Source organism: Oryx dammah, unplaced genomic scaffold (genome assembly GCF_014754425.2).
Source record: "Oryx dammah isolate SB20612 unplaced genomic scaffold, SCBI_Odam_1.1 HiC_scaffold_3, whole genome shotgun sequence".
NCBI lineage: Eukaryota > Metazoa > Chordata > Mammalia > Artiodactyla > Bovidae > Oryx > Oryx dammah.
This window is the reverse complement of record NW_024070187.1, coordinates 4246149-4260512: the sequence shown is the minus strand read 5'-3', so window position 1 is coordinate 4260512 and position 14364 is coordinate 4246149. Positions and strand designations below refer to the sequence as shown.

The following is a 14364-nucleotide window of genomic DNA, read 5'->3' as shown; positions in this document are numbered from 1 at the left end:
GACTTAGCAGCAGCAGCAGCAGCAGCAGCAGCAGTGCTACCTGGAAAGCCGAGGTGAGACTAGCAAAAAATTGCCCAGTGAGCCAGGCTAAAAATACCAACCCACCGAATCATGAGCAAATAAACAGAGTGTTTGTTAATCCACCAGTGTGAGTAGTTATGCAGAACAGATAAATGATCCATAGCACCATCTCTTTGTCCCTTCATTTTCTCCCATGTAAAATGGGGATAATAATAGACTTGCACATAGAAAGCTCTATAGTAAGAGTTTGGTATTCATTTCAGTAATATTCTCTTTTCTCTACAGAGCCGATGAGATTCTAGCATCCAGAATTGCCTGTGTTAAGTTGCTTCACTCGTGTCTGACTCTTTGCGACCCTAGGGACTGTAGCCCGCCACGCTTCTCTGTCCATGGGATGCTCTAGGCAAGAATACTGGAGCGGGTTGCCATGCCCTCCTTCAGGGGATTTTCCTGACCCAGGGATTAAACCTCCATCTCTTATATCTCCTGCATTGGCAGGTGGGTTCTTTACCACTAGTGTTACCTGGGAAGCCCCAGAATTGCTCAGATCCCAGCAAATCTCACATGCCAGCAAGAGAGAGTAAAGGACAGCAGTCATGAAACTGATGTCAATGCTTCACCACAGCTATGACTCTGGTCATGTTTCTGTCAAGCTGAGGTGCCTGATGTGCCTTTTCATGCCATCAGCTGGGCAGCAGGGATGTTCACAAGGTACCGGCAGCACAGATTCATAATCAAGGGAGGTTCAGTTGGGGTGGGATGGGGAGGGTGGCACAGAGGAGTTGAGGGACCTTAAGACTCTGCACTATAAGAGGAGGCACGATTCAGTGGGACAGCTTGGCACTGACATGGGCATGGCAACACCGCGCCTGCAGCCTGGAGTGGCCTGGAAAGAGGCAGGAGCCTTGCAAGGAATTACAAAAATCTGCACCAGCCCCAACACATTTTTTACCACCTAATTCTCCTCTAGGGATATATTAAATATTATTGCTTCTGAGACAAAAGAAATCAAGCACTCTTTTATTTTCTAAATACAAATGATTAGTTTGAATTTTTATAATAGTCTGCATGTGGAAGTGAATATCTTCAAGATTTTAACAACAAAAATATCAATGGGCCAGATTATTTGTAGTTGTTTTGTATATATACATTATCATATGTATCTGAGATATTAGTAACATGGTACAGACAGCGTTTTCATTCTATCATCCTTATTGATTATAAAACCATTCTACACACCAATGCACCTAACACTTTAAAGAATGTATTGAAGACATTGGCTTGTATCATTATATAAAATTCATGTGTACACTGTATTTTGACTTCTGTATATACCACAGTGTCTGTGTGGTGTGGTGCTCAGTCGCTCAGTCATGTCTGACTCTTTGCGACCCCATGGACTGTAGCCCGCCAGGTTGCTCTGCCTGTGGAATTTTCCAGGCAAGAGTACTGGAGAGGGTCGCCACTTCCTTCTCCAGGTGGTCTTCCCGACCCAGGGATTGAACCCGTGTCTCTCGCGCCTCCTGCACTGGCAGGTGGACTCCTTACCACTGTGCCACCTGGGACGCCCACACTACAGCGTGCTGTTGCTGCTGCTAAGTCGCTTCAGTCGTGTCCGACTCCTTGTGACCCCATGAATCGCAGCACGCCAGGCCTCCCTGTCCATCACCAACTCCTGGAGTTCCCATTCAGCCATCTCATCCTCTGTCATCCCCTTCTCCTCCCGCCCCCAATCCCTCCCAGCATCAGACTCTTTTCCAATGAGTCAACTCTTCGCATGAGGTGGCCAAAGTACTGGAGCTTCAGCTTTAGCATCATTCGTTCCAAAGAAATCCCAGGGTTGATCTCCTTCAGAATGGACTGGTTGGATCTCCTTGCAGTCCAAGGAACTCTCAAGAGTCTTCTCCAACACCACAGTTCAAAAGCATCAATTCTTCAGTGCTCAGACTTCTTCACAGTCCAACTCTCATATCCATACATGACCACTGGAAAAACCATAGCTACTTGCAAACAAGAATCCTAATAAACCAACCACTTGTCAAAGAACATGCTGAGCTATGTTCCAGAAAAGCAAATTATAAGAAGATTCTTTTCATTCTATGCGAACAATAAAGTTTTTCAAACTTTCTGATTGTTAAATCCTTTCCTTATTTTAACTGTAAAATGTTTTTGTCTTAAGTAGAGAGAATATTTTATACAAATCCCATTGCTGTTACTGACAATCTAACCATCTGAGAAAATTTAGTGATTTTCTGACCCCTGGCATCTTTCCTTCTCAAAGTGTGCACATAGCTGATTCCAGGAAAGATCACCCAGAGGCCAGCCCCATGGCACAATTTTTTATTTTATTTCCAAACTGCTGTTGCTATTGGGCCTCCCTTTGATTTATTTCTTTTATACTTTAATGAGACTATTCTTCATCAATAACTTTCATTATCCCTCTGAAAAGATTTTTTAAAGGTCCGTAATACTGCTGATTTTACATCAATTTCACCATATTTAAATTTCCCCTGGGACTCTGAAGTTTCTGAGCTGTTCTAGAACAAATTATTATAATAAGTACAAATGGTATTTTCTAACCACTAATCAGTCAATAAAAAAACAATAATATAGACCTGAAGAAGTTCAATCTAATCTCTCTGTTCTGAACTGGCCCAAAGAATTAAGATCTTATCATCAAATAAAATTTTCACAACTTTTTAAAATAACCCACTTCACAATTCATCAGCTCAAAATCTCTAAAAATTCACCTAAATTTGTCATGCTGTGTTCAGTGAGGGCTCTTTCTTTTCCTCCCTTCCTCCTTTCAGTAAAACTGTTCTTTTTCATAAGGAAATCTTAGGCAAAACCCTATCTATTAAAAAGAAAGAAGGGAGTTGTTCTGATGAAGCTTGAGAGCTTTACCTCATCTGTCACAAGTCACCCACCCCCACCAGCCACTATGGCTTGGATGTGCTAGTTTAGTATTAGAGTTCTATTCTCCAGATGAGAGAAAACTTCTTCTCACCTTTGCATAGCTTAGATCTCAACATTTTTTTAAAATCATTTTTTACTTCTTCTCAAATCCATTGGGAAAGACTCCAAAAAACATTAAGGGCATCAGTATAGATGAAATTGGCTGTGTACAGTAAAAGAATTGCCTCAGAGTTCCATGTTGGCCTCAATTTTATGCAACCTGCTTCTGTATTTTCTGAGCATTCTGACTCCAACTACTATTTTAAAAAATATAATAGCTACAATATATTACACTGGTACATGTGACTGGTATCATGCTATTTAAGCACTTTACATACATTCTTTCTTTTAACCTTTACAACAGTCCAAGTGTTGGTGCATTTATCCTACATCAGTGGTTCTCAATCTTGGTTATAATTACAATATTTTCCATCAGGAAACTTGAGAATCGGATACCCTGGGATCACACTGATACTCAGGGATCAATTACATCAGAATCTCTAGGGGAAAAGCATCAGGCATCGTTTTCAAAACTTCCCAGGTGATTTGTGTGTTTTTCCAAGACTGAGAGCCACTGCTCTAGGGGGAATTCTGATATTTTACATTTTATCACCCAAGCTGGAAGTCCTCAAGTGTAGACAAGGATATACGCTTCCCTCACTGATGCAGCCATCACCTAGGATATTTTTAGAATTTCTTTTTTTAGAAGAGCTTTTGCTTAATTTTCTAACAACCATTAGAAAATTCTTTTCATTGCCCTAAGCAGGATTGCAGGGAGAGCCACGGAGCTCTCTGTACACCCAAGGAGACCATCCTTGCCCCTGGCTGTGATTACAAGCACAGCAGGATTAAAGTGGGCACAGAGCCCTGCCAACAAGGGACCACTCCATCCTCTCCCCAAACACTCCCAATCTCACCTTATTAATGTTGAGAGCCATAAAGAAGCCTAGAATTAGAACTGACTTTCTACCTCCAATAAAGACCAAAGATCTTGCCTGCCTCAACTAAGGCATGGTGAAGCCAAATAAATAAATAAAATAACCCCTTGGGCCTCAAGTTCACATGTACCTCAGTCACTGTGAAGCCCATTCTCTTTGACTGTCCCTTGCTCCTGGTCCCAATCCAGGTTCGTCCCAACTTGACTCAAGCCCCTGCCGCCCAACACTTGCATTGTGCTTTCTCCACTATGTAGTCTGGAACTCTGACATCAACAAAATCCTCTGCATTCTCCATCTTTTCTTTGAATGCTTGCTTCCCTTTTCGCTCTAACTGAAACCTGGCTATTCCACCAGGGCACAGCTTTTTCAACACGTACAATATTCTAATAAATAGAGCAGATACTTAGGAAATGCTGAATACAAGAATGACTCACAGTACTATTAATAATAACCTAGACCCTGGGCAGAGGGACAAAGTAGGGTGAGAGAATGTTGGAGGCTGTCAGTCCAGTTCAGTTCAGTTGCTCAGTCGTGTCTGACTCTTTGAGACCCCATGAACTGCAAGCCTTCCTGTCCATCACCAACTCCCAGAGTTCACTCAAACTCACCACCATTGAGTCGGTGATGCCATCCAGCCATTTCATCCTCTGTTGTCCCCTTCTCCTCCAGCCCCCAATCCCTCCCATATTAGGGTCTTTTCCAATGAGTCAACTCTTCTCATGAGGTGGCCAAAGTATTGGAGTTTCAGCTTTAGCATCAGTCCTTCCAATGAACACCCAGGACTGATCTCCTTTAGAATGGACTAGTTGGATCTCCTTGCAGTCCAAGGGACTCTCAAGAGTCTTCTCCAGCACCACAGTTCAAAAGCATCAATTCTTCGGCCCTCAGCTTTCTTCACAGTCTAACTCTCACATCCATACATGAACACTGGAAAAACCATAGCCTTGACTAGACAGACCTTTGTTGGCAAAGGAATGTCTCTGTTTTTTTAACATGCTATCTAGGTTGGTCATAACTTTCCTTCCAAGGAGTAAGCGTCTTTTAATTTCATGGCTGCAATCACCATCTGCAGTGATTTTGGAGCCCCCAAAAATAAAGTCTGACACTGTTTCCACTGTTTCCCCATCTATTTCCATGAAGTGATGGGACCAGATGCCATGATCTTAGTTTTCTGAATGTTGAGCTTTAAGCCAACTTTTTCACTCTCTTCTTTCACTTTCATCAAGAGGCTTTTTAGTTCCTCTTCACTTTCTGCCATAAGGGTGGTGTCATTTGCATATCTGAGGTTATTGATATTTCTCCCGGCAATCTTGATTCCAGCTTGTGTTTCTTCCAGTCCAGCGTTTCTCATGATGTACTCTGCACAGAAGTTAAATAAGCAGGATGACAATATACAGCCTTGACGTACTCCTCTTCCTATTTGGAACCAGTCTGTTGTTCCATGTACAGTTCTAACTGTTGCTTCCTGACCTGCATATAGGTTTCTCAAGAGGCAGGTCAGGTGGTCTGGTATTCCCATCTCTTTCAGAATTTTCCACAGTTTATTGTAATCCACACCGTCAAAGGCTTTGGCATAGTCAATAAAGCAGAAATAGATGACTTGACTTCCCTGGTGGCTCCGATGGTAAAGCATCTGCCTAAAATGCGGGAGACCCGGGTTCAATCCTTGGGTCGGGAAGATCTCCTGGTGAAGGGAATGTCAACCCACTCCAGTATTTTTGCCCCCCCCACCAAAAAGGGGCTCAAAGAATATTCATGTGTAAATGCCTTCAAACTGAGTGAGGAACTATGGCCTAAGATAATGATTAGATATTGATTTCAGAATCATCAGGAAAGTAAGGAAGAGTCCTGGCTGTAGCCTCAATGCAGAAATGAATGAGGAAAGAAAAAAAGACTGCATACTAGGCTTCAGTGGATATGTACGCAAAAAAATAAGGGTAAGTGAGAAGCATTCAAAGGGAAAGCATAAAGAAAGAGACAGAGACATAAAGGCAACAAAGGTAGAAGGAAAAGGGAAGTTTATGGGAAAGCTAGAGAAGAGAGCAAAGTGTCCCAGAGCATTACTCAGAAGCCCAATTTATTACACTGATTTTAGCTGGAAAAAAAGTTGAGCACACTCAGTCAGTGAATGTGGAGGCACATGTAGATATTGTAAAGAAAGATAAAAGGAGGAGGAAAGAGACAAAATGAAGAAAAGTAGGCTACAGATAAGGATAGGTAAATTCCCTGGCCCCAAACACAGTGAGCAAGCTCACTGCTGGAGTCTGACCAAATAAATCAGAGTAGATTGGAGACAGAACTTTCAAGGCCCTGCTGTTAATTGCTATGGTAATAACACATCCTTGTATTAGTGATCAAAGAAAAGTTAGGAGCAAATGTTATTTATTATTTTGGGGGGAAGAGAATCCTCATTCCATGTGGGAAGCAGTTCTCGGGAGTAGCCTGGGAATAAGTCAATCGAAAGGTCAAAGACAGTTGATATCAGGATGGTAAGACACAGGATATAAACAGGATTGTACATCAGCTTGCCACAATGCTGGGCAACACCTAGATGCTGAGTATCAGTTGTATCTCATAAATAAACTAAATGTTTATGGCTACACTTTGTCTTACTGTCATGGATGTGCCATCACTGGGCAAAAGGAAACTCAATACCTCTGCTCAGGGGTATGCTGGAAAACAAGTGTCTGGGTTTTTTTAAAGGACAAATATATAGCTAACAATTTCCATGATTCAAATATTCCTGCCATGACCAGTGTCAAGGCAACAACATCATGTTCTGCAGCAGGGAGGTGGGTAGAGATGCACACGGTGGCTCTAAGTCAGTACTCCAGAGCGTCAGATGCAACCAGTCTGGACGGGGCTGGCCCGGCTCAGCTTTCACACTCCCTCAGGAGATTCTCTGTGCAGCCAGGTCTGAGAACCATTACCTAAAGCGGTATCTCTCAAACTTTCATGTGTGTGTGAATCACTTGAGGATCTTATCAAAGCATAGGCTTTAACTCAGAAGTTGCTCTTGGGAGAGAGCAGACTAAAAGAAGAAACACAAGTCATTTCCAACCCTTCTGTTCTCAGAAATGTCTGAGAGGCTTTGGAGAGAAGTCACAAACTGGAGGCCTGTGTTGCTGTTGCTCAGTCCCTCGGTTGCATCCGACTTTTTGCAATCCCGTGGACTTCATCATACCAGGCTTCACTGTCCTTCGCTATCGTCCGGAGTTTGTTCAAACTCATGTCCATTGAGTCAATGACGCCATCCAACCATCTCATCCTCTATCACCCCCTTCTCCTCCTGCTCTCAACCTTGCCCAGCATCAGGATCTTTTCCGATGAGTCAGCTCTTCACATCAGGTGATATGTGGCCAAACCCACAGAGAGGTTTGCTTTTACCCAACTACATTTTATTTTCAAATCTGAATTAATGCCAACAGCATAAAAATCTGTATTTCCGGATTCTCTGAAATGCCTTCCTTAAATAATATTCTCGGACTACATCACTTCCTTTCTTTTCTCCACACTTTGAAGTCCTGTTCCTAAAATGCATTCCATCCTTCTTTTTTTTCTGGAAACAGTCTGAATTACCCTTCAAGATTCTTGCCTTGATGAAACCTTTCTGACTTTTCCATGCTGCAGGGCTCAATAAATTCTCTCTTACCATACCTACCTTTTGCCCCAGCTTAGGTTATTTCCTATTCTCTGAGGCCCATAGAGCCACATGTGGGCTTTATTCATTTTTGTATTCTCATAGTAAAATGCTTTGCCAACAAAGGAGATCCTCAATAGCTTTATAAAGTAAAAAACTGTGAACTGATTTCAACTGTTAGATTACATTCCCTTTAACTGTCTTTTTGTAATTCATCAGGGGAGTTTTGCCATTATTATCCTATCCTGTGAAGTACAAGTTAGTTCTCCTTGTACTACTATCTCCAGTTGGCCTACAAGCTTTTTTTTTTTTTTTTTCAATTTTGGTGTTGCTTATTCAATTTATAAGAACATTTATTCTATAAATCTGGTTCCAGATGAACATAGATCATCTTTAAACACTTCTTCATAGAATTAATTCCTTACATATTCATGGAATGGTAAATTTTTTCAAAGCACTTTTTATAATACACTTTACCCTCACACTAACTCTGAAATATATGTAAGCAATGTAGTATACTCTTTCAGCATTTGAAGTTAAAGTGAAATGTTCACCATGAACTAGGGAAACAGGAAGTTCAAAAAAATCTGCAATGCTCACCTAAATCCTCGGGAGGGAAGGTCCACTAGGTACTCTTCCCTAGGCATCATTCTCCAATGATAGGGGCTAAAGATTTGCCCCATCCCACTTTCAAGCTTCTAGAATCCCTAATACTTAATTGAACTGAGGTCCAGACATGTTGCATTAACTTCCATTAATGCCAAAGTAGTAATCCAAGTCTTCTGATTCCCAGTGTAAGAACTCACTTTGCTTAATTACATTCAACTTTATAAATGCTGCTATCATCATCCAGCGATACAAACATGCTTCACAAATCTGTCTTCACAAACATTTAGAAATGAAGACTCCTGTGCCATTTTCTCAAAAAAAAAAAAAAAAAAAGCTAGATGTGACGGTTAAAAGTTTTTCCATTAATGCTGTGGAGTTAGTTACAATGAGCAACTTTAAAATACCGAAGTGTAATGATTTAAATCAGAGTGCATAAGAAAGTCAGTAATCCATAAGTCAATTTATGACACTGCATTGTGTGACTTTTAAGCCAATGCTGTGTACTCTAATGTTTGATGCCTTTGGAGAAAAACATACACCATAGATGAGATGGGAAACAAAGATTTTAGCATCCTGATCCACTAACAATAAATCCAGTGCAAATTAATGAAAAACAAAAAACAACACCAGAGACTTAAACTGAGGATCTCATTGGTAATAGTAGGATGAAATAAACACCTACCATAAGAATAAAAGAGATTAGCTCAGGAATGGGTGGAAACAGAGCTTCTCCCTGTTCTCCCTATATTTCCAACCATTTTTTAGAATTTTGATGTGGTCACAAGAGTACAGACACCCATGAAAATACAGGTACAACCAATGCTTCCTCCTCAGGGCACTCCATAAGCATTGGTGAAAATACAACCCACTACTATTTAGGACTACAAAACACATGCTCTAACTATGTGTCTTTGGAAAGACTGGATCATTTGAGGGGAGTTCGGTGTCTATTTTTCCCCACATACTACTCTCAACAATGGTTCCAAATGGTTCTCTTCCATTTCTGCTCTCCTAAGGAAGAGAAATAATCTCTTCTTTCAGGGGGACTATGTTTTCTGTATTCCTTCTCCAAGTATGACTCTATTTTTTTTTTTAAGAGGACTAGATTTTTTTTTCTTGCTAATGCATTAGGTTTGTTTTAAAGTTTTAAGTCCGTAAATATACTTGCACTACAAATACCTGTATAGGCAAACTGGGGAGTGAGGCTGGAGATTAGAGGAATGAGATGTTGGGGCTTTTATTATTTGAAAGTATCTCACTTTTATTTAAAATAAAAAGGAAAAAGTTCTGATAATTATGGAAAGTGTGTGTTTGTTGCTCAGTCCTGTCCGACTCTTTGAGACCCCATGGCTCCTCTGTCCATGGAATTCTCCAGGCAAGAATATTGAAGTGGGTTGCCATTCCCCTCTCCAGGGGCTCTTACTCACCCAGGGAACTATGGAAAAGGAAGCTGAAATGACTGATGTGACTTCCCATCCCACTGCCCCGAGCCTCTCCTAAGTGCTTCCTAACTTGAGTTTCTAAGCGACAGGAAGAAAAACGGTGGAAAGGAAACAAAAGCAGCCAAAACTTATCTCCAAGCGAGAGCAGGTAAGAAAGTTCCGAGAAAGGGCGCTGGATTCATTTGGTAGGGGGGATGGGGGGGGGGGAGTAAGAAAGTCAAAAGCACAGAGTGTGTGTTGTGGTGGGGGATTCCCTAGAAGGCTGGGGATTAGGGGAGAAGGAAAGGGAGAAAACTCACCCCCCAGCCAGTTGTCGGAGATGTTCTGGAGCATAGTGACCGGGATGCAGAAGAAGGCGATGAGCAGGTCGCTGAGCGCCAGGGAGCAGATGAAGATGTTGGTGACAGTGCGCATGGCCTTGCTGCGGGTCACCACGTAGACCACCAACGCGTTGCCAAAGAGTGCCAGGGCGAAGATGAGCACGCCGGTGAGCACGAAGGCCAGCTTGGCGCGCCCGGGCAGCTCTGGGGTGTAGACGAGCGGCCTCAGCCCATAGAGCGAGATGAACTGCTCCCGCGTCAGGTTGTGGTCCCGCAGCAGCCGGGAGAACTGCTCCGGAGTGATGTTGAGCGATTGCATGCTGCGTGCGCCCCTAGCGCCATCCACCTCCGGGGCACGGACTCGCGCGCAGCGGGGCGCGGGCTCCTGGAGGACCGGCCCGGCGGCCGCCTCCCGCCCCTGGAGGCCTCGGCAGCCTCTGCTCTGCGCTCCGGCGCGCGGGAGGGCTCCCGCCAGCAGCTCGAGAGGTTCGGGGGAGGGAAAACAGTGCAGGGCTTTAACTCATAATCGAGAGCCAAAGCGAGGGAGATTATCCCATTGACCAAAACTGTTCCTAGGTCAAAGTTCTGCTCTTCTCTGAGGCCAGGCGCTGTGGCCGTCCGGAATGCCGGAGCGGCAGTCCCCACGCCTTTCACTCCCCGGCCACGCGGTGCGGACGCTGCACCGGCTCCGGAGCGGCGGAGGGCGGCGCGGGAGCTCGGCTGCGCGCCGCTCACTCCCAGCTTCAGCCCGGGGACCCCGCCTCCGCACCCTCCCGGGGGAGTGGGAAACTCCTCCTTGCTCCCCAGTCTCTGGCACGCAGACCTTGTCTGGAGCCCCAGGTCCTGCGTCTGGGTAAAACTGAGTACTGTGGTTTTCCACAGTCTCACGGTTTCTCCTCTTATAATAGGGCTACAGCCAGCCAAGGCAAAATGAGATTTATTTTTAATTATTCTCCTGTGTTATTGATAATTACAAGCTCCTAGGAAATCACACAGATAGTACAGAGAGGTCTCCTGTATCCTGCACCTGGTTTCTCTGATTGATTACATCTTGTTTAACTATCAGTTCAGTTCAGTTCAGTCGCTCAGCCGTGTCCGACTCTTTGCGACCCCATGAATCGCAGCACACCAGGCCTCCCTGTCCATCACCAACTCCCGGAGTTCACTCAGACTCGCGTCCATCGAGTCAGTGATGCCATCCAGCCATCTCATTCTCAGGTCGTCCCCTTCTCCTGCTGCCCCCAATCCCTCCCAGCATCAGACTCTTTTCCAGTGAGTCAACTCTTCGCGTCAGGTGGCCAAAGTACTGGAGTTTCAGCTTTAGCATCATTCCTTCCAAAGAAATCCCAGGGCTGATCTCCTTCAGAATGGACTGGTTAGATCTCCTTGCAGTCCAAGGGACTCTCAAGAGTCTTCTCCAACACCACAGTTCAAAAGCATCAATTCTTCAGTGCTCAGCCTTCTTCACAGTCCAACTCTCACATCCGTACATGACTACTGGAAAAACCATAGCCTTGACTAGATGAACCTTAGTCGGCAAGGTAATGTCTCTGCTTTTGAATATGCTATCTAGGTTGGTCATAACTTTTCTTCCTATAATACAATACAAAACCAGGAATCTGATATGTGTGTGATATATTGTGTGTGTAGGTCTGTGTCATTTTATACCAAGTGTAGATGCCTGTAACCACCACCAAAACCAAGACAGAAAACTCTTCTCTCACCACAAAGATTTCCATAAAGCTATCCCTTTACAGTCACACCCAGTACTCCCCCTACCTCTAACCCCTGCTGATCACTAATTATTCTCCGGCTCTGTATTTTGGCAGGTTGTATAAACAATCATACAGTATACAATCTTTTGATATCGATTTTTTCCCCCACTCAGCATAATGCTTTTAAAATTCATCCAAGTTGTTAGGTGTATCGGTAGTTGCATTTTTACTGCTGAGTGTATATCACAGTTTAACCAGTCACTCATAATAAGATATTTTGGTTGTTTCCAGTTTGGGGCTATTACAAATAAACCTGCTATGAAGAGCCAGGCACAGATTTTTGTGTGTATGTTTTCATTTCTTTGAGAAATGACAAAAAGTTTGCTTGTCCATTCTGCGCTTTCCTGGTGGCTCAAATGGTAAAGAATTTGCATGCAGTGCAGGAGACCCAGGTTCCTGGGTCAGGAAAATCGCCTGGAAGAGGGAATGGCAACCCACTCCAGTATTTTGGCCTGGAGAATTCCATGGACAGAGGAGCCTGGCAGGCTACAGTCCATGTGGTTGCAAAGAGTCATATACAACTGAGTGACTAACACTTCTCTTCACTTTGCTTGTCCAGTCTATGGTTTGTATATTTAGATTTTTAAAAAATTGCCAAGGAGTACATCAAGGCTGTATATTGTCACCCTGCTTATTTAACTTATATGCAGAATACATCATATGAAATATTTGGCTGGATGAATCACAAGCTGGAATCAAGATTGCCGGGAGAAATATCAATAACCTCAGATATGCAAATGACACCACCCATATGGCAAAAAACGAAGAAGAACTAAAAAGCCTCTTGATGAAAGTGAAAGAGGAGAGTGAAAAAGTTGGCTTAAAACTAAACAACATTCAGAAAACTAAGATCATGGCATCCGGTCCCATCACTCCACAGTAAGTAGATGGGGAAACAGTAGAAACAGTGGCTGCTGACTTTATTTTCCTGGCCTCCATTATCACTGTGGATAGTGCCTGCAGCCATGAAATTAAGATGCTTGCTCCTTGGAAGAAAAGTTATGAACAACCTAGACAGCATATTAAAAAGCAGAGATATTACCTTGCCGACAAAGGTCCTCTAGTCAAAGTTGTTTTTTCCAGTAGTCATGTACGGATGTGAAAGCTGGACAATAAAAAAGGCTGAGCCCCAAGGAATGGATGCCTTCAAACAGTGGTGCTGGAGAAGACTCTTGAGACTCCCTTGGACAGCAAGGAGATCAAACCAGTCAATCCTAAAGGAAATCAGTCCTGAATACTCATTGGAAGGACTGATGCTAAAGCTGAAGCTCCAATACTTGGGCCACCTGACTGACTCATTGGAAAAAACTTTGATGCTGGGAAAGATTGAAGGCAGGAAGAGAAGGGGATGACAGAGGATGAGATGGTTGGATGGCATCACTGACTTGATGGACATGAGTTTGAGCAAGCTCCTGGAGTTGGTGATGGACAAGAAAGCCTGGTGTGCTGCAAAGTCCAGGCCTTCCCATGCTGGTTGCAAAGTCGGACACAACTAAGTGACTGAGCAACAACAAGAAATTGTCAAACTACTTTTTGGAATGGTTGTACATTTTAACTTTCCAACATCTACATATTAGAATTTCAGTTTCTCCACATCCTTGGTGTTGTCTCCTTTCTTTTATTTTAGCTGTTTTAATAAGTGTTCAGTGATATCTCACTGAGTCTTAATTTGCATTCTTCTAATAGCAAATGATATTGAATATCTTCTCATGTGTTTATTCGCCATCCCAGTATCTTCTTCAGTGAAATGTTTTTTAAAATATATTTACACATTTTCTAATTGAACTGTTTGGCCTATTTGCTGTTGAGTTTAGAAGGTACACTTTGTATAAAGCGAAAGTAAAGTGAAGTCTTTCAGTTGTGTCCAACTCTTTGCGACCCCATGGACTGTAGCCCACCAGGCTCCTCCATCCATGGAATTGTCTAAGCAAGAGTACTGGAGTGCTAGATGCTAATTCTTTGTCAAATAAGTGGCTTGTAAATCTTTCCTTCTGTTTATACCCTGTTATTTATCCCCTTTACAGAGTCTCTCATGGATCAAAGTTTTCATTTTTAAATTTTTTATTGGAGTACAGTTGCTTTACACTGGTGTGTTAGTTTCTGCTGTACAATGAAGTGAATTGGCTCTATGTATACATATATACCTTCCTTCTCAAAGGTTTTAATTTTGATGAGGTCCCATTTATCCTTTTTAAATTTTATTAGTTATACTTTTGACGTCCAGTCTAAGAACTCTTCACCAGATTCCCTGTCCCTAGGCTTTTCTCCTATGTCCTTTTCTAAGAGTTCTGTGGTTTTACATCTGACATTTTGAGCTCTCTATTCTGTTCCACTGATTGAAGTGTCTCTTTGTCCTCTAATCCCTCACAGTTGTGAATACTGCAGCTATGTAAGTCTTGAAACCAAGTAGGGTGATTTTTGCCACTTTCTTCTTTAAAAAAAAAAAGAATTTTAGATATTCTAGGGCCTGTGCCTATTTGTATAAATTTTATAATATATTTGTGTGTCTCTACAAAATGTCTTTCTAGGATTTTGATAGGAATTGAGATCTCTACTATGAATAAATCTGAGAATAGAGTAGATCTCATTGTATATTTAGGTCTTTGATTTCTTTCATCAGCATTTTGCAGTTTTCAGCATATAAGGCCTGAATAATATTTTGTT

The 14364-nt window shown here is 42.7% G+C and overlaps 1 protein-coding gene across 1 annotated transcript in view; it reads right to left on the bottom strand.

Annotated features, from left to right (window-relative positions):
• Window positions 1-10324, bottom strand: part of QRFPR (pyroglutamylated RFamide peptide receptor) — a 52250-nt gene extending 41926 nt beyond the window's left edge. The window contains exon 1 of the mRNA XM_040237375.1: window positions 9905-10324. Coding sequence (XP_040093309.1) covers window positions 9905-10244 — 340 coding nt within the window. The 5' untranslated portion in view covers window positions 10245-10324. The remainder of the gene's footprint in view (window positions 1-9904) is intronic.
• Between the last annotated feature and the right edge of the window lie 4040 nt (window positions 10325-14364).